Below are 27,831 nucleotides of genomic sequence, written 5' to 3'. Positions count from 1 at the left end.
TCGGTGGTGTGATTACATTATAGGCATTATCTTGTAGGGCTGATTATTCAGCAGTGTTAGATGAGGAAAAAAATGTGCTGAAGTCTGAGTAGAAAGTCTCAAAAGAGAAAGATTAATGCGAGAAAAGATGCTTCTAATTGACCAAGCAGGTGCTTTTTTTTTTTTTTTTTAAATGCTTGGATGTATTTCGGAAAGAGGTACAAGCTTTGAAGGGCCAGAACTGCAACAGAAGAAATGATTTCATTAAAACCGTGATTTTACATTAAAAGAAATTCCCGTATTCTCTGACACTGTATTTCAGGTTCCATTGCCCTGGGAAAGAGCCCACGTTTAAGGCGGGTCTGAGGCGTGCCAGAAGAGTCTCCTCCCTCCACCTTCTTCCTCCTTTCTCCCAAGGGCTAGGCACCCTCCTCCCCCAGACGGCTGTTGGATCCGGACAAGCAGCGGGGAGTTCTGCTACCCAAAGCTTTCCACATTCCTGGCTGGCTGCTTCGGCTGCTGAAGGGCTGCCTTCTCTCGGGAAAAGAAAGGGACTTCAAACCTTTCAGATAACGTCCTCTCCTAGGAAATTATTGAGCACAGGTAAGAAATATCATTACTCGTTATTTAGAAACTCAGGCATGGCAATTAGAGGTAAATAAATAAGCTAGAAAAGCGATTGAGAGGTAACTTCTCTGACATCACCATGACGGGCGACTAGTCAGTAACAACATAAGGAACATAGCATAGTCAGAGGAAAATCTTTTTCTCTCTTTTAGCCAACCTTAGAGAGTATCACTTCAGAGGAAATGTTCTCAAACTTCTTGGTCTCGTGACCTCTTTATACTCCTAAAAATTATTGAGGATCCTGAAGAATTTTTGTTTCTCTAGGTTTTTTACTGTAGTACTGTCATTTGCTGTATTAGAAATTAAAGCTGAGAAATGTAAAAAATAGTGACCTATTAATTTATTTTAAGATAACAATAAGCACATAACATGTTAGCATAAATAACATTTTAAATTACGGATAACTATATATTCCAAAAAAACTACTATGAAGAGTGACATTGTTTTTATTTTTACAAATCTCTGTAATATCTGGCTTAGTAGAAGACAGCTGCATTCTCATCTGCTTCTGCATTCAGTTTATGCAATATCACTCAAAATGTAGCCCCTGGTAAACTTTATTGTACACTCATGAGAAAATGAGAGTGAAAATGACAAATTACATCTTAGAATTATTATGAAAATCGCTTTGACCTCATAAACCCCTGAGAATCACTGCTTTAGAGTGTTAAAATAAATAAGCTTCTATTTAAAGGGAGTCTCAACTCTGAATCACTTATTTTAAAAGCAAACAAAAAAATTGCAAAAGGTTGATAATCTTGATGGAATCTGCATCAGCACCCTTAGGCTGGCCTACGTTGGACAATATTATAGCATTCCCCAGGAGAATTTTATTTCACATGAAGGAAGGGCTGAGTAAATATCTCCATTTGAAAGTATAAATAACAAAAATTAGGACACTCTTAAACTTTTCTTTTTGCCTATATCTAGCTATTTCAAGTTCTATTAAATCTTTCTTCAAAATATCTTTTTAAATCTGGCTTGTCCATAATATCCCTACATGAATATTATGAATTCTTACATGAATTCTTATAGTTTCATAGCCTGTCTCTAATCTTTTTTCATAATACCCTTGCCAGCTCAGTAATCTGCTTTCCTATTGCCTGTGAGATTAAATACAAACACTTCTATGTGAGTTCCCAAGCCCTCCATAATCTAACCCCACCCTACCTTGTGTTTACTGCAATACAGCAGAACTGTTCCACTACAGTAAAAAAATATCTCCTTTCAGTCCACCCCCCACCATAATTTTGTGTTAATTATCACATAAATGCTCTTCCATGTTCTCCTCCATCTATTCAGTCAAGCAATCAGTATTAAATTCAATTCTCCTTTTCCCACAAGGCCATTCCAGCAGTTCTATTTTGGCTTCTTGCTTTGAGTCTGTATTTAGCAATTGATTATATACACCTTTTATCTTTAACTATTTACCTAAATTTTTACCTGAGTCTTCTTCCACCCCCACCTCTACCACGCCCACATACTTACCTTTGTAAGATGGCAAAATTTTGAAGGACGAAATGACTTATAGAACTGAAAATTTAGATTTTGATCTTGTTGCTGTAGAGATGATTACCTGCCTGATTTTAGTGAATTAATTAGGTAACATGCTTCCTCATTTCATCCCATACCTATTCCACAGAATTAGAATTCCACAGCAAAGATAAACATAATCATTATTGCTTTTCAAGTTCAAGACATTTTTACTTTTAATCTAATAGTATGCTTTTAAACTCCCAGTGGCTTAGCAAAGCTGGTTATATAATAAATATTCCGTCAATATGTGTTGTTTTAGAATTATGAGGAAGTGGTTACTAGGGCATTTGCCGCATATAAATAGTTCTCTCTTTGCAGCCTTAACTAGAATCTAGAATTACAGAATGCTGGAGCTGGAAAAAAACTTAAATATTGACCATGCAACTCTCTCTTGTCTAAATGAGGAAACTGAGACCCTCAGAATAAAATGACTTGCCCCAGAAAAGATTGGAACACATGTGGTTTAATCTCCATCATGATTTTCTACTGTTCACTAGCCTCTGGCTAGTTTCCAAGGCTTGTATAACTGAAACTTTTTGTTGTTGCAAAGAATCAATTATCGCTGCTTACTCCTGGGAGGATCTATCTGGGGTGGTTTATAACTCTTTTTTTTTCAAGTCAATAATCTCAGAATCTTAGATGAAATATTCAAAACATTTTTATCCAATGGGGACTATAATTTTCACAGATTAGAGTTAAGAAAGCAAAGGAACATGGATGAGAAAGGAAAAGAGGAAAATTAGGGGAGAGGAGAGGAAGAGGAACACAATACTTGTAATCATAAATGTATTGAGATCTAACAAAAAGAGTGCTAAGAAAATAAAGAATTCAAAATAAACACTCACATGAAATAAAAGAGAAAGTAAAGAAACTACTAGGAAAAGAAAGAAGAGGAAGAATATTAGAGAAATTATTCTATTTTTAAAAATCTGTTTTCAGACTTCCCTCATATTCTTTCCCTTTCTCACTGGCTTTCAGATGGAGTTTAAGTTTTAAGACAGAAAAAAATTTCTGCCATTCCCTTTACACACTGTTGTCATGGCGACAAGGCTTATCATAGCAAACATTTATTTAACATTTATTGAGCTCCTACTCTGTATAAGCTCTTTCCAGGTGTTAAAGATTGAAAAAACAGAAGACAACTCATTGTTTTAGAGAAACTCAGATGGAAGTCGGGCACACCTATTTGTAATCTTAATTAAGGGTAATAAGAGGTATTTTAGAAGCATGAATGCGGGGAGGGGGATGTGGGCACTGAGGAGAGAACGATTAGCTAGGAATGGAGGAGTCAGGGAAGTTTTCCTAGAGGACATGTTTGAGCTGTGACTTTAAAGGATAAAGGGTGAAGAAGGGTTTGGCAGGCACAAAAGGGAGGGGAAGTTCTGGCCTAGCAGGGGGAATAAATGGGTACAGCATGGAGTGAGTGAGAATCTGAAAGCAAGAAAACCAAGTAGAGGAATATTAAACAGAAAATACCAGAAGTGACAAGGCCTAGATTTAAAATAGTGCTGGTGGAGATGGAGAGGAGATACCAAATTCTAGACACATTTCTGCGTTATAATCTACAGTATTTTTGAGACAGGAGAAGGTTAGACAAAAGAGTTGAGAAGGACTCCCAGGTTTCAGTTTGGGACAGGTTATTTGGACATACTTTAGAAAGTAATTCATTAGTATATCTTACAGTTGGAACTGTGGATCTGGAGCCAGAAATTGAAATTTGCAAGTTATATATCCCCCAGTAACCGCCACCGTCTCTCTTTACTTTATAGCTAAACTTCCTGAAAGAATAGTTTATATTCACTGTCTTTACTTTTCTTTTTCATCCCATTCTGTCCTAGATCTTTGTCCACCTGCCTTCCGTTCCTCCACTTTCCCTAAACTGTTCTACTGATAGCAAAACTTCCTAATCGCCAAATTCAATGAACAAGTTTAAGCTTGTATCTAAATTATGGACTGCAGCTTCAGACTCCAAGCAGCTCCTTCTTGAAGTTCCTTTGTTTTTTGACTTCTGTGATATCTCTTAGATTTGCAAAACTGAACTATTTTCCACTCAAGCCTGTCTTTCATTCTCTGTTTTCTTAATGAGGTAACCACTCAACAAATTGCCCAAGCCAGAAACTTTGAAGTCATCCTCAGTTCCTCCGTCTTCCATTTGACCCACAACCAGTCAGCTAAAAAATCCTGCTGTTTAAGCTCTCTTGAATCATCCCCATAGCCACCGCCTTAGTTTGTAGCCTCATCAACTCTTAACTGTTAAAATTGCTTCTGCGGTTGTTTTCTGGCCTCTGTCCAACTTTATCCCATCAAATCCATTCTCTACAGCTGCCAGAGTGAGGTTTTTTGTTTGTTTGTTTGTTTGTTTTTTCCAGAGTGAGGTTTTTGAAACATAAATTTGACCATGTCTTTCTCCTACTGAAAGTAAGTCAGTACTTTCAGAAAAAAAGTTCAAACTCTCTAGCCTACTTAAACAAGGACTTTATAATCTGACTCTCCTTTACAAGCTTTTGGCAAACAACTACACTGCAAGTTATATTTTATCTGAATTGAACTAGGCAGAATGAAACTAATTTAATATAAAAATAATAGTCTCACTTTATAGGCAAAATGAAATATGTGAGCTCCAAATTAAATAGTTTATCTAGAATGACAATTTCAAAGCTGGTAGGCCAAGTGAGTTGTGAACTGTTGACACTATTGCCACATGGAAGTGTCTTGTATACCTGGTAGAAATATCTGCTTTCATGTCAGTATAATGTAAGCTCAGCTATTCTTTAAATATCTCAGAAGTTCTTGAGACATAATAGCTTATTGTGGTATTATTTTTTAACATTTATTACTATTATAATTTTAGATATTTTTTCATTTATTCATTCATTCAGCAAACATTTATCAGATGTCTGCTATGTACCAGGCACCATTCTAGGTACTTGGAATACAAAACTGAACCTAACAGAGGTTCTTTCTCTTATGGAACTTACATTCTAGCAGGGGAAAAATAATAAAGTAATGAAGAATGTGCTAACCATGTTAAAATATTTGAGGCCAGATTTTGATGAAATTGTCAAGAAGGTATAATTTTTCTTTGGGAATCTCAGCCATTTATTTTCAATATCCCCACCCCCACCCCTGCCATGATGCCCTTTTATCAAGGCACTTAGATATTCCAAAAGCTCATTCTTTCTCTCTTTTGTTTTTTATTTAAACAATATCTATAGAGAACCCTGTGGTTCTCTCCACAGGGGTCTCTATAGATATTGTTTAAATTAAAATATAAAACAAATTTAAAATAAATTTAAAACCATACATATGTGTATATATATATATATATATATATATATATATATATACATATATATGCTTATATATTATATATGAACTGAATCTAGATAAAACTGTTAAATAGCCACCAAATAGAGAGTTGGTTCAAGATGGTGCCCTCAGAAGATCTTGAACTCACCTCCTGCCACAGACAGCAGATCTACAGCTACATATGGATCATTCCCTCTGAAAAAGACCTAAAAACTAGCTGAAACCTCCTCCAAAAAAAAAAAAAAAAAGAGCCACATCCAGATGGGTAGGAGAGGGAGAGACATGGTCTCACCAAAAACCACACCTATGGTGCAGCAACCCACAATCAGGATTGATATCACAAAACAGAGCTACTAGCTGAGGAGTGAGAGGTCAGTGCCCCACATCAGGCACCATAGCCCTTGGGAACTGCACCAAACAGATGAGCCCTCAATACATCTGGCTTTGAAAATCAATAGAGTTTACATCCAGGAGAACCATAAGGCTGTAGGAAACAGAGATTCCACTCTTAAAGGGCTTGTGTGCTGACTCACTCACCACAGGACCCATCACAAAAGTAGCAGTCTGAAAAGAACCCAGACCATATGTGAAGGAGATTCATTTGCTAATCTTAAAGCATCTGAGGGAGATGCGGGAGCCTTTTGGGACTCTCTCCACCTGGATGGAGGCATTGGCAGACGCTATTTTTGCATTTTCCCTCTATCTTGCTAGCACCGGCACTGGTGGGTGCTATCTTTGCACTCTCCCTTTAACCTGCTAATACCACTGGGCACACCACACCCCCACACTGCTCTTGTGGCCCTGCCAAGGTGAGGCAGGTGTGCACAGCCCACATGAGGGATGCTCCTCCAGCTCCTAGCTCTGGTGGCTGGAGGGATTGCATTTCTGAGTCCCATGAATCTGAAACAATCAGGGAGTTCTCCGAAGGCTACCACCCTCAGGGCACTGCACAGACAGCAGACTGTACCTCCAGTCTCCCTGTGAAAAAGGACTGATGACTTGTCCTGGAGCTTCAGCCTGAAGGGCACACTTCAAGTTTACCACTCATCTAGAGGCTATAGAAGTGCTCTCAAGGAACACAGGCTGGGGGAACCATCTCTGCACTCTCTTTTGCCTTTGCTACAGTTCACCAGCACCTACCAGAAAGGAGCTCACACACTCTACTGGAGCCCCGATTTTTGCAACTGTAGTCAAAGAGACACCTTCAGATGACCAGGTCTGGAGGCTAGCAGAGCTCACAATTGCAGTCCCACAGGGCAATATATATTTGCATATCTTAAAAGCTGCTGCCTGAAGGTCTGGCTTCTAATCAACCTGAAACTAGGGGCTGACTGAGGTCTCCCCCTCTGGAATACTCACAGGTCTTGGCACACCCTCAGCACTTGGGACCTATCAAGAATAAATCAGGCTGCATAGACAATCACAAAGGTTGAGTGACAACCAAGAACTAGGGCAAGGTTAAACAGTAAGTTTCATCTCTATACAAGGCCATTCCTTCAAGACTAGGAGAGATAGCTGTTTTGCCTAATACATAAAAACAAACACAGAGAGTCAAGGAAAATGAGGAATGAGAAGATTATGTTCCAAAGGAATTAATAAGATAAAACCCCAGAAGAAAATCTTAATGCAAAGGAGATAACTAACTTACCTGATAAAGATTGTAAAGTAATGGTCATAAAGATGCTCATTGAACTCAGGAGAAGAATGGATAAACACAGTAAGAACTTCAACAAAGAGATAGGATAAATAAGAAAGTACCAAACAGAAGTCACAGAGCTGAAGAATACAACAACTGAACTGAAAAATACACTAGAGGGGTTCAACAGCAGACTAGATGAAGCAAAGAAAGAATCAGTGATCTGGAATACAAGGCAGTGGAACTCACCCTAACACAGCAAAAAGAAAAACAAATTTTAAAAAGTGAAGATAGCTTAAGGGACCAATGGGACAAACATCAAGCAGAATTGCATTCACATTACTGGGTTCCCAGAAGGAGAAGAGAGAAAAGGGGGCAGAAAACTTACTTGAAGAAATAATAGCTGAAAACTACCCTAACCTGGGGAATGAATCAGACATCCAGATCCAGGAAGTCCAGGGAGTTCCAAAAAAAGATGAATCTAAAGACACCAAGACACATTATAATTAAAATATCAAAAATTAAAGAGGGAATCTTGAAAGCAGCAAGAGAAATCATTTGTTATATCCAAAGAAGCCCCATAAGAGTATCAGCAGATTTCTCAGCAGAATCTTTGCAGGCCGGAAAAGAGTGGCATGATATATTCAAAGTGCTGAAAGAAAGAAACTTCCAACCAAGAATACTCTACCTGGAAAGGCTATCATTCAGAACTGGAAAAAAGATAAAGCACTTTGCAAATAAACAAAAGCTAAAGGAGGTCATCCCCACTAAACCAGCCTTACAAGAAATGTTAAAGGGACTTTTTTAAGCTGAAAAGAAAGTGCACTAATTAGGAACAAGAAACATATGAAAGTAAAAATCTCACTGATAAAGGTAAATATATAATAAAGGTAGTAGATTAATAACATTAGTATAAAGATTAAAAGACAAAAGTAATAAAAAATAACTACACAATAACTAGTTAAGGGATACAGAAAGTAAAAAGATGTAAAATATGACATCAAAACATAAAACGTTTGGGGAGGAAGTAAAAATGTAGTTTTATAATGCATTCAGTCTTAAATTCTTATCAACTTAAAATATACTCTTTTATATATAAACTGTTACATGTGGCCCTCATGGTAAACACCAAGCAAAAACCTATAGTAGATACATACCAAAAAAATGAGCAAGGAATCTAAGCATAACCCTATAGATAGTCATCAAATAATAAGGGAAGAAAGAAAAGAAGAAACAAAGAGGAATGATAAAACAAAGAGAAATGAAAACTATTAACAAAATGGCAACAAGTACATACCTATCAATAATTACTTTAAATGTAAAGGAACTAAATTCTCCAATCAAAAGACAGAGAGTGGCTGAATGGATAAAAATATAAGAACCATCTATATGCTGCCTACAAGAGCCTCGTTTCAGATGTAAGTACACATACAGATTAAAAGTGAAGGGATGGGAAAAGATATTTCATGAAAATGGAAACCAAAAGAAAGCTGGAGTAGCTATATTTATATCAGACAAAATAGACTTTAAAACGAAGACTGTAATAAAACACAAGGATGATCATTACACAATGATAAAGTGGTCAACCCGGCCAGAAGATATAACATTTATAAAGATCTATGCACACAAAATAGGAGCACCTAAATATATAAATCAAATATTAATGGTCTTAAAGGGAGAAATTAACAGTAAAACAGTAAGAGTAAGGGATTTTAATATCTCACTTACATCAATGGATAGATCATCCACACAGAAAATCAATAAGGAAATATCTTTAAATGACACATTAGTCCAATAGACTTAATAGATATATACAGAACATTCCAGCCAAAAGCAGCAGAATACACATTCTTCTCAAGTGCACTCTAGTTCATGTGGAACATTCTCCAAGATAGACAATATGTTAGGCCACAAAACAAGTCTCATAAATTTAAAATGAAAATCATATCAAGCATCTTTTCTCACCACAATGGTTTGAAACTAGAAATCAATTATTAAGAAAACTGGAAAGATCACAAATATGTGGAGATTAAACAACATTCTACTGAACAACCAATGGGTCAATGAACAAATCAAAAGAGAAATTAAAAAATTATCTTGAGACAAGTGAAAATGGAAAATTAACATGCCAAAACTTATGGGATGCACAAAAGCAGTTCTAAGAGGGAAGTTTATAGTGATACAGGCCTACCTCAAGGAACAAGAAAAATCTCAAGTAAACAATCTAACTTTATACCTAAAGGAAATTAAAAAAGAACAAATTAAGCCCAAAGTCAGTAGAAGGAAGGAAATAATAAAAATCAGAGCTGAAACAAATGAAATACAAACTAAAATGACAATAGAAAACATCAAGGAAACTAGGATCTGGTTCTTTGAAAAGATAAACAAAATTGACAAACCTTTAAGTAGACAAGAGGAAAAGACAAAGAGCTCAAACAAAACAGATCAGAAATGAAGGAGGAGAAATTACAACTGATTCAAAGAAATACAAAGTATCATAAAAAACTACTATAAACAATTATACAGCAACTAATCAGACAACCTAAAAGAAATGGATAATTTCTAGAAACACACAGTCTTCCAAGACTGAATTGAATCAGTTATCAAAAAACTTCCAACAAAAAAATTCCAGGACAGGAGTCTTCACTAATGAATTCTACCAAACATTCAAAGAAGATTAATACCAATCCTTTTCAAACTCTTCCAAAAAACTGAAGAGAAGTGAATGCTCCCAAACTCATTTTACAAGGCTAGCTCTACCTTGATACCAAAATCAGACAAGGAAACCACAAAAAAAGAAAATTACGGACTAACATCCCTCATGAATATAGATGAAAAGTCCTCAACAAAATATTAGTAAACTGAATTCAACAGTACGTTAGCAGGATCATACACCATGATCAAGTGGGATTTATTCCAGGAATGCAAAGATGGTTAAACATCCACAAGTCAATGTGATACACTAGATTAACAAAATAAAGGATAAAAATCATATGATCATCTCAATAAATTTTAAAAAGTCTTTGACAAAATTCAACACCCATTCATAATAAAAACCCTCAACAAAGTGGGTATAGAGAGAGTGTACCTCAACATAATAAAGGCCATGTATGACAAGCCCACAGCTAACATCATACTCAACAGCAAAAAGCTGAAACCTTTTTGTTTAAGATCAGGAACAAGACAAGAATACCGCCTATTGCCAGTTTTATTCAACACAGTATGGGAATTCCTAGCTAGGGCAATTCATTAGGAAAAAGAAATAAAAGACATCCAAATTGGAAAGGAAGAAGTAGAACTGTCACTATTTGCAGAAAACATGATTTTATATATAGAAAACCCTAAGACTCCAAAAAACAAACTGTTAGAATAAATGAATACAGTAAAACTGCAGAGTACAATATCAATATACAAACATCTGTTGCATTTTTATACACTAACAACAAAGTATAAGAAAGAGAAATTAAGAAAACAATCCCATTTACAATTGCATCAAAAAGAATAAAATATCTAGGAATAAATTTAACCAAGGAGGTGAAAGATCTGTATGCTGAAAACTATAAGACATTGATGAAAGAAACTGAAGAAGACACAAATAAATAGAAAGATATTCCATGCTCACGAATTGGAAGAATTAATATGATTAAAATGTCCGTATTACCCAAAGCAATATACATATTCAATGCAATCCCTATCAAAACTTCAATGGCATTTTTCACAGACATAGAACAATAAATCCTAAAATTTGTATGGAACCACAAGAGATTCCAAATAACCAAAGCAATCTTGAGAAAGAAGAACAAAGTTGGAGGCATTACACTCCCTGATTTCAAACTATATTACAAAGCTATATTAATCAAAACAGTATGGTATTAGCACAAAAACAAACACATAGATCAGTGGAACAAAACAGAGAGCCCAGAAATAAACCCACACGTATATGACCAATTAATCTATGAAAAAGGAGGCAAGAATATATAATGGGAAAGGACAGTCTCTTCAATAAATTGTATTGGGAAAACTGGACAGCCACATGCAGAAGAATGAAACTGGCCAACTATTTTACACCATACAGAAAAATTAACTCAAAGTGGATTAAAGACTTGAATGTAAGACCAGAAACCATAAAACTCTGAGAAGAAAACATAGGCAGACATCTCCTTGACATCAGTCTAGCAATATATATATATATATTTGGCTCTGACTCCAAAGGCAATGGCAACCAAAGCAAAACTAAACAAATGAGACTATATCAAACAAAAAAGCTTCTGCACAATGAAGAAACCATCAACAAAATAAAAAGGCAGCCTACTGAATGGGAGAAGATATTTGCAAATCATATCCAATAAGGGATTAATATTCAAAATATATAAAGAACTCACACAACTCAATAACAACAACAACCACAAAAAACCTGACTTTAAAATTGGTCAGAAGGGGCTTCCCTGGTGGCACAGTGGTTAAGAATCCACCTGCCAATGCAGGGGACACAGGTTCGAGCCCTGGTCCGAGAAGATCCCACATGCCATGGAGCAACTAAGCCCATGCACCACAACTACTGAGCCTGCACTCTAGAGCCCGTGAGCCACAACTACTGAGCCCACATGCCACGACTACTGAAGCCCACGCACGTAGATCCCGTGCTCCGCAACAAGAGAAGCCACTGCTATGAGAAGCCCGTAGCCCCCACTCGCCGCAACTGGAGAAAGCCCACGTGCAGCAACAAAGATCCAATGCAGCCAAAAATAAATAAATAAAATTTTTAAAAATATTTTTTAAAATGGTCGGAAGATCTGAATAGACATTTTTCCAAAGAAGACATACAGATAGCCAACATGTACATAAAAAAGATGCTCAACATCACTAACCATCAGAGAAATGCAAATCAAAACCACAATCACTTATCATCTCACATCTGTCAGAATGGCTATTATCAAAAGAACAAGAAATGACAAGTGTTGGCGAAGATGTGGAAAAAAGGGAACTCTTGTGCACTGTTGATGGAAATGTAAATCTGTGCAGACACTATGGAAGACAGTATGGAATCTCCTCAAAAAATTAAAAATAGAACTACCATATGATTTAGCAATTCTACTTCTGCGTATTTATCTGAAGAAAACAAAAAACACTAATTCAAAAAGATGTATTCACCCCTGTGTTCATTGCAGGATTATTCACAATAGCCCAAATATGGAAACAAAGTAAGTGTCCATCAATGGATGAATGGATAAAGAAGATATGGTATACATAATGGACTACCATTCATAAAAATAATGAAATCTTGCAACAACATGAATGCACCTTGAAAGTGTTATGCTAAGTGAAACCAATCAGACAGAGAGATAAATACTACATGATTTCACTTATATGTGGAATCTAAAAAACAAAACAAATGAACAAACAAAACAAAATAAAATAGAGCTCATAGAAAACAGATTAGTGGTCAACAGAGGGGAGGGGGATGGGGCGGGCAAAATGAGTAAAGGGGATCAAGAGGTACAAACTTCAAGTTATAAAATAAGTTATGGGATGTAAAGTACAGCATGTAGACTATAGTCAATAATATTGTATTGCAAATTTGAAAGTTACTAATAAGTTGTCTTAGAAGTTCTCATCACAATAAAAAAAAAGATTTTTGTAACTGTACAGTGACAGATGGTAACTAGATTTATTGTGGTGATCATTTCACAATGTATACGAATTTTCCATAATAAAAAGTATAAAAAACAAAACAAAAAATAGCCATCAACATTTATTTTGTGTTAGCTTAATTTGGATTAAATGTTTTCAACTGGGTTTTAATTTCCTGCTTCCTCTGTATACGTTTGGCCTCAGCAAACTATGCTAGAAAACATTTGAGTCATTTCTCAACCTCTAAGTATAGACGTATGAACACCCCCATATATACCAATTGACAACTGTGACCCAACCACCTTCCTTGGAGCACCAACCATAAAACTATCCTCAGAAAACCAAGGGACTTCTGAACGCTAGAGTAGAATTTCTTAATCATTTCTGTGGCATGGACCCTCATGGACAATCTGGTGAAGTCTGTGGACCCCTTCTCAGAATCATGCTTTTATATGCATAAAATTAAATACTTAGAATGAGAAAGGAAACCCTTTGTAATTAAAGGGTTATCAAAAAAATTTTAACAAATTTTGATAAGGTATATATGTGCATCTTTATTAACACATTAACAACAAGATGTCCTGTTGGGACTAATAACTTCCATATATTTCAAAGTAGTAATGAGTTTAAACCATATTTCAAGATCTCTGCAACAATTACAATACAGTAAGAAATATGTATGTCTATTAATGATAGTCACAGGTACTGTGAATAATAGTGTGGTTTGTTTCCTACACCATAATGGAAGGAACTGTTAAATTTCAGTTAGAAGTTGGTGAAAAGGGCTTCCCTGGTGGCGCACTGGGTGGGAATCTGCCTGCCAATGCAGGGGACACGGGTTTGATCCCTGGCCCGGGAAGATTCCCACATGCTGCGGAGCAACTGGGCCCGTGTGCCACGACTACTGAGCCTGCGCTCTAGAGCCCGTGCTCTGCAACAAGAGAGGCCATGGCAATGAGAAGCCTGCACACCACTCGCTGCAACTGGAGAAAGCCTGCGCACAGAACAAAGACCCAACACAGCCAAAAATAAAAACAAATAAATCAATAAATTTATTTTTTTTAAAAAAAAGAGGTTGGTGAAAATAACTGTGTAATTTTTTCCTCATCCAAGTTCACAGATTTCCCAGATTTAGAACCCCTGCTCCATAAACAAAGGTCTGGAAGGATACACGCCATATTGGAGTGGGGTTGGGTGGGGTGGCACAAAGGAGAAGAGCAAAAAGAATTTTTAACATTTTCAAATCCTATATTATTTGATGTTTTACAGGAAGATTGTATTCATGTATTACTTGTGCAAAAAGCATAGTATAGTCCAGACTCCAGATCAAAAGCTGCTATTGCTCAGAGAGAAAGAGAGCCATCAGATGCCAGAGCCCTTCAGCCTCCTCCCACCTAGCCCCCACTCCCAGTCAGAAACACCATTTTTATCATTGCCACACCTTTAGCACTTTGACAATGAAGTCACAATCTTCAGTATCTCACTCACAGGATCCCATTGGTTGTAAGACAGAGATAGAACCAGCCCCTACTTAAAGGACAGGATTAGGTATGTTTCTGGCATCCTATATTTATTCTGATAATATATGTATATTTCCACCAAAATACTGGAACAATAATTCAGTTCAATAATGGACCACTTATCCACCCTTTATAACATTGTTTAATGAGAAAATGCTTTCTAGATTCCAAATATCTAATGGTTTGCAAAAGAACATTTGAAGTTGTACATTCATAAACTGAAGACTCCTGGCATTTATTAAATGTCCAGAGTGTTCATCAGCATGCTGGATTTCTGAAATTGGAGGTAGAACAAGGCAGTAAGTGGTAAAAGATTCCTTTTGTGTAAAAGGAGCAATCACTACCTTTTAACAGATGACTCTTTGCTTTCATTAGGAATAAAGATGGCTGCTGAACCAGAAGACAATTGCATCAGCTTTGTAGAAATGAAATTTATTAACAGTACACTTTACTTTGTAGGTAAGTTCAAAACCGTAGACCAAATACAGGGTTTAGATAAATGTATTCAACTAGAAAAGATGTTGTAAGGTGAACTATTAAATGACTTGTTTTTTGTCACCAAATTCCATTGTAACACTAACAACACACTTCTCTGGAAAAAAAAAAAATATTGGGTCTCTAGAAATTAACCATAACATGTCCAAGGTCCCAGCACCTTGTCCTGCCACATGTCCTGGCACTTAGTTAGTAATAGCCCACTCACAAGGTGGCTGCAGGTGCACGTCATGAAAATCCCACAAAATTGGATATACAATTTCCCAAAGCAACCTGGCAAATTATGTAAGAGATACATATCTGAAATCTAGAGTTCTGTGAGTTATACCATTTTATGTAAATGCATTTGACAAATAAAAACAGATTCTTATTATTAAGCTTCCTTGGGCAGTTTGGTTTCATTTGAAAGCTTCATAGAAAGCTCTTAGGTGACTTTCCATTGAAGCAATAAATTTAAGAGTAAAATCTATCATTTTATAAAATTTCTTTTTGGCTACAAATTTAAATTTATAAATCCTAGATTTAGGTTTTATATCTAACAAACCTGAGATCACACTAAGTCTAATTAGCTTCATTTTATGGGACCTTTTGGATGATTATATTATATTTTTATGGGGCCAACAAAAACCATCACCAGTAAGATAGGGGTTAAAGAATGCAGAGGGGCAGAAAAGAGTAATAAAAGAGAAGGGTGAGAGGAAATTGAGTAGAAATATAGAATTTAACATATTTTGTTTCTCTTTTTTCCCCTTTAGCTGAAAATGATGGTAAAGTATAAATTTATTTCTCTTTCTTTGTAAAAATAAATAGCTACTTGAGTAAGCATCCCACCAGCACATCCATATCACCATTCTCAGCTGAAAAACTGGTACCGATCTATTTGAGAAGCTAATATTCCCTCAAAGGAATGTGGACTCAATAGCACTGCCTTGGAATAAAGATGACTATAAGGGAATTTCTAAGAAAATACACTTCTCTACATCATAGGAAATTCTCAGCTATTAGAATCTACAAAATAGACCTTGCCAATTACATAGATCCTGAGATTAGCAGAAAGTCATGGATTCTCTGGAGTACATAGGAAAAGGGGTTGAAGCATGAGAATTGTTGTCCAAAATCAGGAACATCTTCCTTCTTCAACCTTCCCTCTCAGAAGTGCTCTGAAAAGAAGCCTGGGAGGCTCCCAGGGTTCAGAGAATTCTGGAAGTAGAGGAGATGGGGGAAAGTAGAGCAAACAGAACTATTAGGTTGAGTCATTCTCTTCCTAGGTAGATGTACCCATTCCTTGTCCTGTTGGCATTCAGGGAGGGTCATACGCATATAAAGCCTATGATCCTCTAACGCAGGGGTCCCCAACCCCTGGGCCGTGGACCAGTACCAGTACCGGTTCGCGGCCTGTTAGGAACCCAGCCGCACAGCAGGAGGTGAGCAGAGGGTGAGGGAGCGAAGCATCACCTGCTGCTCTCCATCACTAGCATTACCGCCTGAACCATCCCGCCACCCAAACCACGGCCCCAGTCCATGGAAAAATTGTCTTTCAGAAACCGGTCCCTGGTGCCAAAAAGGTTGGGGACCGCTGCTCTCATGGACCCCCAGATTATTAAAGGTCATTAGTTTCTCATACTTTTCCTTAAAAAGCACTTTCTCCATTCTTAAGGTGATCCTTACTGGACTGGAAATATACAACAGGAACTTTTGAAAAATACTATTCCTTCCAGTTTCTTTTCCAGACTTATTGAAATGTCATTGTCATATAGCTCCTCATGTTTCTTAAAATTTGCCCTACTCCCATTTATTTGATTCAATAAATATTGGCATCTGTATCTCTGGCACTATGTTAGGCCCTACAATACAATTGTGAGCAAAACACAGTTCCTATAGGGAGAAGCAGGCACATTAGGGAGGCAAATGGAATGTGGTATGTTAAGTGTTATGAAGGCACAGATGCTATGGGAGCACATAGAAGGGCACCTAATTTAGTCCAGTAGACTCTGGGAGGGCATTTTGAAAGAGGAACAGAATTGAAGAGTAAATAGGGGTTAGCCAAGAGAAGGTATTCTATGCAGAGAGAAGAACACATGCAAAGATCAAGATATGAAAGAAAGCATGGTATGTATGAGGAATTAAGAGTAATTCAGAATGGGAGTAGAGTAAGAGTAGGAAAATTATGAGAGAAGAATGATAAATAGGGTGCAGATCAAGAAGGTTCTGTTATTCCAAGATATGGAATTTGGACCTTATCTTTGGGGTAATGGGGATTCATTAAGCACAATATGTATGTTCTAGAATACAGATTAGTTTGCTGTAACAAAGAGATCCAAAAATACAGTAACTGAATAAGATAGAAAATATTTCTCTCAAATACGAATCCAAGTAGGCAGTTCAGTATTAGTATGGCTGGATGCAGCCTGATGATGTTGGAATCTAAAGTTTCTTCTGTCTTCTTCTATTCCATCTTTCCTAGTTGTTGAAATCATTTACATACTTGAAAATCATCATTACACTTCCTGGGTCCACATCCCAGCTAGCAAGAAGGTGTTCAAAATAAGAGGAAGACAGGCCCACTCCTTTTAAAAGCTCTATTTAGAAGTTGTAAACATCAAATCCACTCATACTCCATTGACTAGAATTTAGTCATATGGCACCAACTGCAAGGAAAATATGGAAAATATAATCTTTATTCTGGGTGGCAGTGTCATTCATTAAAATTCAAAGATAACATGATCGTATCTCTGAATGTTAACTTTAATTAAAATTGAATTTTAATTCCTTCTGGCTTCCATATAAAGAATTGCTGTGGGGGCAAAAAAAGAGGGGAGGGGAATGCCAACTAAGAAGCTATTATTGTAGTCCCTATAAGAAATGATGGCGACATGAATTAAGGTAGGCACAGTGGGGTGCCATTGAAGAGCTGTGAATGGATTTTAGAAAAACTTGGAAGAATCAACAGGACATGGATTTGGAAGGGGATGGAAAGAAAGACAGAAAAGCTGATGCCTATGTTTTTTCACGTAGGCAATTTGTACCATTCAGTGAAATAAGAAACGCAAGAGGAAGAGCAGGTAGAGAGGTTTGCAGGGCAAAGAGGAAGATAGATGATGAATTTATTGATGATGAATGATGATATCTGTGGGACATCCTAATGGAGATGTCCAGTAGATTCTTGGACATGTGGTTCTAAACTCAGGAGAAAATTTGGGGCTGGATATACGGATGTGGGAGACATATATACAATAGAAATTACATCTGAAGCTATAAGAATAACATGACAAATCAGAGGAAATGTGTAGCATGAGGAAGTAAAAGCCAAGGACTAAACTCTGAGGAGTACCTACATTTAAAGGATTCAGTAGAAAGAGAAGCTAATAAAGAACAGAGCAACCAAAGAGGAAGAAGAAAAACAGAGAATGCCACAGAATCCCAGGAGGGCATTTCAAGACAGAGATAATAGGCACTGTGTTGAATTTTGTAGCCTTGAAAACCAAGAGCCAGAAAGTATCTATTACATTTAGCAACAGGGATTTTGGTGATCTCGGTGAAAGCAATGTGATGGAGAAATGGAGCCAGTGAGGAGAAGCTTGCAATGAGTAGAAGGGTGAATGGAAAGTAAGGAAATGATACATACAATTCTTGCCAGAAGCTTGGCTATTAAAAGGAGGAGGGAAACAATGCTAGCTATAAAGTGGGATTCTGTTGATGGAGGTGTTTTAAATCTCAAAATAAAAAGCCTTATGTTTTTCTGATTATAAAAATAATTTGTTTACTATAAATAACTCAGGCAATGAAGATAAGAAAATGAGAAACTAAAATATGAAAAAAACCCAAAATATTCATTGCTATCATTTTGATGTTATATATATGTAAAATACTATACCTAAGCTTCTTTTTCTAGTTTAATACACATGGACATCTTTCCATCTTTCCATGGCAATGAATAATTACAATTATATTAAATTCATGATAATTCATAGTAAGGGCATATCAAAATTTACTTGATCAATTCCCAATTGATGGACATTTAAGTTGTTTCCAGTTTGTTTTTATTATTAAAGTGTTCCCATAAGCATTCTTGTAGAGAAATATTTACACATTTCTCTAATGTTTCCTTAGGATAAAATCCAGGAAGTAGAATTGCTGAGTTGATGGAAGAGAGGGAATAATTGATAAATCAAGGTTTCATTGAAAGTACATGCAGAGCACAAATGGGGTTAACCTTAGGTAGCAGAAGAGGCACCTTTTTCACATTTCCCTTGGGACAAGAGGGTAGAGAAAATAACAGGTGATGCCATAGTTAAGTTTGTAAGTGGAGTAGCAGGAAATCATTTGCTGAAAGTGAAAGCAGAGGTGATGATGCAGAGATCCTGAGGAAAATGAAGAAGGCTTGGAATTGAAGCTATGGACTATGGAAGAGAATGCTGAACTGGAAAAGAAGTATTGACAATCGATGTGTTTGTTATGGCACCAATTTGCACATTTGTATGATTGTTTACCAGCAGCACACTCAGCAGCCAGGTTTAGAGTTTTGTAGTAGAAAGACAAATGAGTTTGGGATTTAAGATACTGGCAAAAGGGTAGATAAAATGATGAACCATGAGGTCCAGGCTGCATAGAGAAGAAAGGGAAGACAGGGAGAGGTTATAGGAAGACAATGTAAGAATCAGGAAGCCTCAGTAAAGTGGAAGAAAAGTATAAAAAAACTAAAAAGATAGGAGATTGTGGTCAAAGGTAGGATATTTGAATTTAAGATTTCAATAGTAGAGTGGTTCTGAGTGATAACAAGAATCAAGGTATGCCCCTGGAAGTGGGTTAAAAAACACTGTGCAACTTTACCTTAGCTTCTATAACAGAAGATTGTGATTGTTATTGAAAACTGGAATATATAATATGCCTATTTGTAAATTTAGAAAAAAAAGATTATTTTTTAAATGAGATTTCATGTGCATTGTAGAAGACCTGGAATCAGATTACTTTGGCAAGCTTGAACCTAAGTTCTCAGTCATACGAAATTTGAACGACCAAGTTCTCTTCATTAACCAGGGAAGTCAACCCGTCTTTGAGGATATGCCTGATTCTGACTGTTCAGGTATTTTTTTATATACATTTGTAAACATGGAAATGACAAGCTACTACTTCCCATTCCATTTACTGCCTACATTTTCTGTGATAGACCTAATGCTTACATGAAAAGTCATGGTAGTAATAATTTCACTTACAAGAAACTTTATAGGGTATCCATAATTTTTAGTTGGGCTGAAAAATTGATACAATAAAGATAGTGCTGGGGTCATGATCTTTGAGCCTACATTTGGATCACCATCCCTTCACTGTAATTGCATTAACTGTATATGCTCTCCATTGAGTTGGATCCTTAATACCTGCTGGTTATAGCTGAAATTGCTGATAACATTTTCAGAAGTCAAAATTAAATATAAATATACAAGCACTTCAAATAAGTCTGTCTTCCACCAGAAATTTAAAGTGCCTTAGAAAATGAATAACTTTACTGTGCCTTCCAAGGAATGAATTTCAAATATCAGAGTTTAGGCAGAGTTGAAAAAGTGAATGATGCACTCTTGAAAAATGCTGAATTTTTCCCTTAACAGATAGAGCTTTAATATTCTATTTGGCGTTTAAAAGCTAAAGACAATCTTTTAGAATTCAGAATATCTCTAAAACACTTTAAAAGTTGCTGCATTTGTATTATAATACATATTTAAATGTGTTTTAAAGAATATGTGTGTCACTGTATATAGTCTCCTTCTGCTACATGGCTGAATCTCAGAGTGTGGGATTGGTAATGGGCCTATTAAGGATTGTCCTTTGGCTAATTTCCCTAAATGCTTATTTGCAAAAATTCTTCTAACTAGTGTTCTCATTTGTGAATGTTTATTTTAGATAATGCACCCCAGACCATATTTATCATATGTATGTATAAAGACAGCCTCACTAGAGGTCTGGCAGTAACCATCTCTGTGCACTGTAAGAAAATTTCTACTCTCTCCTGTAAGAACAAAATTATTTCCTTTAAGGTAAGACTTAATTTGTTTTAGTTATATTTATGTGCAAAATTAGAAAATCAAAATATCCCCAGTCCAACCTTTTATCTAGAATAAGAATAGCAAGAAGTAGAGAACCATTAAAATAGACAGTTACTAAAAACTGTCAAGCTCTTTAACCTACTATAGTAACATCATGGTTTTTCTGAGCCTGCCATAAGGAGGAAGGGGATCAACACTTGTTTCATAACCTAGGTCTTCTGAATAATCAATCTATAGATAAATAATAATACAGAATATATATATATATATATATATAAATTATCATGTTTAAGAACTGCATGTGACTTTCCAGAATAAGTCTTGCTACACAGAATGAAGTTAATCGTTCTTCTGTAAACCCTCTACTTTGTAAATTATGATGATAATATTTTAATCCCTAATTGTTTTGTTCCTACTTCTTAGCCTAAGTCGTAGCTACAACCTTCAGCTTTCAGTTGATGTATGTTATTTTTAATGTTAATCTAAGTGAACAAAATTAATAGGATCTGTTGTAAAAGCAATGGTATAATGTATCTCAAAGCCAGGTATAAATTATTTCTGACCACTGCTTTTTTCTCTATCCTCCATCATTATTTTTCTCTTTTTTTCCCATTATTATTAGATAAACAACCATTAACTATAGATATGGGTTGACCCAGAAAACTTTCCTCCCAATGAGAGCAGGCAGGGTATGCTCACAAATTGGCAGTGTTTCAAAGGTGAATCCCATGTCTTGAAGACTTTCTGAGTGGGGATTTGCCAATAAAGAACCGCAATAAAGATCACCCAGTTCCCACTGAAAGTTAAAGTATGACTTTCATAGACATGCCAAGGGGCAACTTGGGAGGGAGGAAAAAGCCACTCGAAAATATAATGCAGATAAGATCAGTGTGTCTGTAACAAATAGAGCCTCCAAACAAATCCCTTAGCCATCCCCTTCCAAGCAGAGTACCACCCCTTCAGGTGACAATTTGGAGTCCCTGCTCCCTGAACTGACAGCTAGGAAGCTCAGTTATTGTAATGGCGTTAGAAGCCTGGAGGTGGACAGGCAGGGTAGAGAGGATTAAGCATGTTGTTACTTAGCAACAAAATCAGAAGGGAAAGAGGGAGATGGCCAAGCTCAAGCCATGTGGGATAGAGGAAAGCTAATTCAGCTGCAGAGACAGAGTCAGAAACTGGGAAAATATATAAGTGGATTCTTTTTTTTTTTTTTTTTTTAATCATTGTTTTTGGGGTTTTTTTTTTTAAATTAATTTATTTCTTTATTTTTGGCTGTGTTGGGTCTTCGTTTCTGTGCGAGGGCTTTCCCTAGTTGCGGCAAGCGGGGGCCACTCTTCATCGCGGTGCGCGGGCCTCTCACTATCGCGGCCTCTCTTGTTGCAGAGCACAGGCTCCAGACGCGCAGGCTCAGTAGTTGTGGCTCACGGGCCCAGTTGCTCCGCGGCATGTGGGATCTTCCCAGACCAGGGCTTGAACCTGTGTCCCCTGCATTGGCAGGCAGATTCTCAACCACTGCGCCACCTGGGAAGCCCTAAGTGGATTCTTATTGAGAGACTGGGGAGAGTGTCAAGAAGATGGGAAAAGTGCTTGGCAAATAATAGAATGGGAGAACTAATTTATCCTCTCATTAATTCAAGACTCACACTTGTTGATAGAGGACAAAGATCAAGAGTTATGGCTATAAATTCCATAATCGATTGAGAAGTTTGGGGGGGAAGAAAAGGTTCTTTCAGGCATCTAAGGAGGATTCTGGGATGCTATTTTGGGTCTGAAGGTCTCTCTGTCAGTCCTTAGGATCATGAAGATCTTTGCTACCAGAGGGTCAAAATTAAGTTCAAATTTTCTACTGGTTCTGGGATTAACATGGAAAGAACCTGAGGTGGTCCTCACATTTTCTAGTCCATCCTGAAAGTAGGCATGTTGCAAAAATAGGAAAAGTGCAGGCAGTACTGTCAGTTAGGTGGATTAGCAGGATTCTGGTTAGCAGGATTATAGTTTCAAGTGATCTAGCCATTCTTAGGAAATCCCTACTCTGCAGCTGAGATATAGGAATCACCATCTGGCCTCCCAGGGCAAGGTCCAGCCAAGAGACAGACTACTTCCAGGATAGAAACTCAGGACTACTATGGAACTGGAATGCTTGGCAGGGAAGCACCAAAAGCTGCTAACTAAGCCCTAGAACAAGTAATGGGTCTATTTATAGCCAGTTTCAGTTCTAGGCTCCACTGAAGGAAGCAGCTGAGATTACTGCCACTTCCTGCCTCTCTCACAGTTGGTTCACAAACTGGAGCTACCCTAGGCCTATGGGTGGAGGTCATCAATGTCTTTAGCTGTGAATGGCTGGAGAAGACAGGAACTGATATTAGCCTAAAAAGGTTGTGGTCTTTGCTGGAACTCTACTTCATCTTAAGCAAATATAGACTCCACTTAATGGGAGAGGAGAGAAGGAAATCATCTGATGGGTATATTGGGAAAAACTAGAGGCCTGGACCTGAATGTGCATTCCATAGTGTGAAAAGCCAAAGTGGACAAGAAGAATGGAAGGTTAGAAATTAAGAGGGAAAGGAGATCAGTATTCCTATAATCAGAGATTGTTTTCCTTAACTCTTCAGAATATAAACCTCTTTAGTTCTGTGTAGTAATATATTTCAAAATAAACTGCACATATTCATATTGGTCATGTCCTAAAAAAATTAAGTAATTTTTTTTCTCTATAGGAAATGAGTCCTCCTGATAATATTGATGATGAAGGAAATGACATCATATTCTTTCAGAGAAGTGTTCCAGGACATGATGATAAGATACAATTTGAGTCTTCATTGTACAAAGGATACTTTCTAGCCTGTAAAAAAGAGAACGACCTTTTCAAACTCATTTTGAAAAAAAAGGATGAAAATGGAGATAAATCTGTAATGTTCACTGTTCAAAACAAGAACTAGATATTAAAATTGCATAGTTTGAACTTTCTGAGTTTTTGTGTTTCAAAAGGGTTATGAGTTCGAACCTACAATTATAATGATGAAATAAAATGAATAATGATCTCAAAAAATACTACTGAGAAATGAATAATAAGCTTTCATGAAGTTGAATTGACTTCCTCTTGTCCAGGTGAATTAAATATTTGTATAATGTAAAAAGAATGCATAGTTTGAAAACACATTCTACAGTGTTAATGGGAAAATAGATTATATTCAATAGAAGTGTTTTGAATATTTTGGGTTATTGGTCCTAATGATGAATAAAACTGATATTTGAATTTTCTAGTTTTTAAGAAAATAATTAAAACCTTAAAGATTTTAAGCTATAAACAGTGATTCACCATGTAGTCTTAATCTATTACCTCATCCTTTGCCTTTACTTTTTGTTTGAAAAACTATTCCAACCTCTCTCCCAATATACTTCACAGAGATGTTGTGAGAAATCATATGATTTTCTGGAAATTGCTTTCAATTACTATAAAGTTGCAGAGAAAGATTATGTGTAAAGCAAAATTACATAAGCATTTGTGTGAGGGAATAAATAAGGAAGAGTATTTCAGTTCAAGAATTAATGCTTTGACTCAAGTTATGAATAAAAGGTATCATAGTTACTGGAAATTTTTTTTAAAAACCTTCAAGATTTTATAAAGAGGCCACTTCACTTGACTAATTTTTGCATTTCTTCCAAAGTCAGGATATCTTTAAAAGTCAGATTGCTCCTGAATCCGGCAACATATGAAAAGGATTATACACTCTGATCAAGTACCATTCAATCCAGGAATGCAAAGATGGTTTAATATTCTAAAATCAATTAATATACCATATTAATAGAATAAAGGATAAAAACCCACAATGATCTCAATAAATGCAGAAAAAGCATTTAACAAAACTTAGTTCATAATAAAAATTCTCAATAAACTTGAAAGAGAATTTCCTCAATGTGATAAACAGCATCTATGAAAAGCAAACGCTAATATACTTTAATGGTAAAAACAAAAAAAAGCAAGAATTTCAGCTCTTGCAACTTCTGTTCAGCATCATGCTGGAGGTTCTAGCCAGTATAATCACAAGAAAAAGAAAAGTCATCCAGATTAGAAAGGAAAAAGTAAAACTGTCTTTATTTGTGGACAACATGATTCTAAATGTAGAAGATCCTAAGGAATATACACATATATGTGCACACAAACCCCTATTAAAATTAATAAACAAGTTCAGCAAGGTCACAGAAGATTAATATACAAAATAAATTGTATTTTTATATACAAGAATGAACAATCTGAAAATAAAAATGAGAAAACAATTCCATTCACAATAGTATTTAAAAGAATGAACGCTTATGAATAAATTTAGCAAAAGAAGTGCAAGTCTTGAACACTGAAAATTTCAAAACATTGCTGAGGAAAATTAAATATGATCTAAATAAATGGAGAGACATTTCACATTCACAGTTTGGAAGACCCAATATTGTTATGATGGCAGTTCTTCCCGAATTGATCTATAGATTCAACCCAATCTCCATCAAAATTCCAGCAGGCTATTTTGCAGAAGTTGACAAACTGTACCTGAACGGTATATGGAAATCCAAAAGACACAGAATAGCCAAAATTTTTTGAAAAAGAACAAAGTTGGGTAACTTTCATTTCCTAATCTTGAAACTTAATATAAGCTGCAGTAATCAGAACAGTTTGGTACTGACACAAGGATAAACATATAGATCAATGGAGCAGATTTGAAAGTCCAGAACTAAACCCCTATATTTATGGCCAATTAACTTTTGACAAAGGCAAATTGATAGAAAAGGAGGGTTTTCAACAAATGGTGCTGGTACAACTGAATATCCACATGCAAAACAAAAACAAACAAAAACAGATGAACTAGATCCTTACTTCACACTATATATAGAATTAATTCAAACTCAATCAGAGACATTAATGTAAGAGCTGAAGTTATACAACTTTTAGAATACAACAGGAGAAAATGTCAAGACCTTTGGTTAGGCAAAGATTTTTTTAGACACAACCCAAGAAGCATGATCCATAAATGAAAAAATTTAATAAATTGGACTTAATCAAAACTCAAAATTTGGGAGTTAAACTGGATGAATGGTACAGGGACCTCTTGATAATATCTTTGTAACTTTCTGAGAATATTATTTCCAATTTTAAAATTTAAAAAATACTTCTTTACTCAAAAGATGTCATTAAGAAAGTAAAAAGACAAGCCACAGAGAAAATATTTGTAAATCACATGTATGGCAAAAAGCTTGTATCCAGAAAATACAAAGGACTCTTCAACTCAATAAGAAGACAATCCAATTTTTAAATGGGCACAAGATTTGAATAGACAGTTTTCCAAAGAAGATGTACAAATGGCTAATAAGCACGTGAAATGATGCTTAACATCATTAGTTATTAAGGAAATGCAAATTAAGACCACAATAAGATACCACTTCACATCCACCAGGATGGCTATGATCAAAAAGAAAGACAAGGAGGGGGCAAATTAGGGGTATGGGATTAAGAGATACAAAGTACTATATATAAAATAGATAAGAAACAAGGATATATTATATAGCACAAGGAAGTATAGCCATTATCTTGTAATAACTTTTAATAGAGTATAATCTGTAAAAATACTGAATTACTATGCTGTACACCTGAAATTAATATAATATTTAAATCAGGTATACTTCAATTTAAAAAAAAAACATAACAAGTGTTGACAAGAATGTGAAGCAACAGGAATTCTCAAACTTTGCTGGCAGGAATGTGAAGTAGTACAGTCACTTTGGAAAATAATTTTGCAGTTTCTTAAAAGGTTAAATATAATTTTTTCATATGACCCAGCAATTCCATTCCTACATGCCTACTAAAGAGAAATAAAACCTATGTTCACACAAAGATTCATACATTAATGTTCATAGCAACATTATTCATAATAGTCAAAAATGTCCATCAACTGGTGAAGAGATATAAACAAAATTTGGTATAGCCATAATGGAATATCAATACTAATAAAAAAGTAAAATACAGATAAATACTACAATATGAATGAACTTTAAAAACATTATGTTATATGAAAGAAGCCAAACACAAAAGATTGTATATTATATGATATTCTATTTATATGAAATGTCCAGAAAAGACAAATCTATAATGACAGAAAAATAGATTCATGTTTGCCTAGAGTTGTGGGTGGGAATGGGGATTAACTGTAAACAAATATGAAAAATCATATTAGGGAGAAGAAAATGTTCCACAACTGGATGTGGTAGTGGTTGCACAACTTGGTAAACTTTCTAAAAATCCTTAATTGTATACTTAAAGTTGGTGAATTTATGGTATGTAAATTATACCTCAATAAAGTTACTTTAAAAAAGTCAATTTGACTGAATTTTTACATTAACTTTTATTGTTTTTTCCTCACTATAAAATTAAGACGTTTGTTACAGAAATTTTAGAAACTACAATATAACAAAGAAGAAAATTCAAAGCACCCATCCTTCCATCTTCAGACAACCATTTTTCACATTTTGACATAGGTCCTTAGTTTTCCTTTCTATAAAAATGTGAGCTGAAAAACTAAAAAACTCCCTACTCCTTGACCTAGACAGAATCTGGTATACCCTTACAATAATCTTTCAAAGCTGCAGTTGAAATCTTGGAATACAAAGGGGTAGCCTGAGCTGAGTCTTGACATAAGGAATGGTTCTACATAAGGAAAGAGGGGGTTCTGAGAGGGAGAGTACAATGAAGGTTCTAACTTGAGTTCTCTGCCCTCCCCTCACCAAAAACAGAGTCTACTACAAGGACTTGTGTGCAAGTAATTTGAGAGGTGATCCCAGGGAGCAAGAATGAGAAAGCTAGGATGGTGAGAATGGAAGGTGCAAAAGCTAGTATAAGGTGTGCTATGAAGGTTCTCACTGTGGGCCTAATTTGTCCAGAACAACCTGAGAAGCATATAAAATGCCTCCCAAAATTATCCCCCTGGAGGAAGGGAGGCAGGGGCATTTACGCACCAGCTCCAGATACCCATTAATTGAAGGTTGCCCCTGGGGATGTTAGCCCCACATTTCTGAGCAC

At 36.0% G+C, this 27,831-nt stretch overlaps 1 protein-coding gene across 2 annotated transcripts; it reads left to right on the top strand.

The window, feature by feature from the left end:
* IL18 (interleukin 18) lies at window positions 1–23,733 on the top strand. Of its 2 annotated transcripts, XM_082409530.1 has the most exons (6): window positions 1–582; window positions 14,614–14,697; window positions 15,489–15,500; window positions 19,682–19,816; window positions 20,629–20,762; window positions 23,489–23,733. In XM_082409530.1, the coding sequence occupies exons 2-6, from the start codon at window positions 14,622–14,624 to the stop codon at window positions 23,708–23,710; spliced, it is 579 nt and encodes a 192-aa protein (XP_082265656.1). In that variant the 5' UTR covers window positions 1–582; window positions 14,614–14,621; the 3' UTR covers window positions 23,711–23,733. The 2 variants fall into 2 exon arrangements, with proteins under 2 accessions (XP_082265656.1, XP_082265657.1); XM_082409531.1 differs by lacking the exons at window positions 1–582; window positions 14,614–14,697 and having other exon boundaries at window positions 14,779–16,842.
* The last annotated feature ends 4,098 nt before the right edge of the window (window positions 23,734–27,831 follow it).

This window comes from Balaenoptera physalus (genome assembly GCF_965194825.1).
Source record: "Balaenoptera physalus genome assembly, chromosome: 10".
Classification (NCBI taxonomy): Eukaryota; Metazoa; Chordata; class Mammalia; order Artiodactyla; family Balaenopteridae; genus Balaenoptera; species Balaenoptera physalus.
Note: the sequence above shows the minus strand (reverse complement) of the source record. Positions and strands in the feature narration are given on the sequence as shown.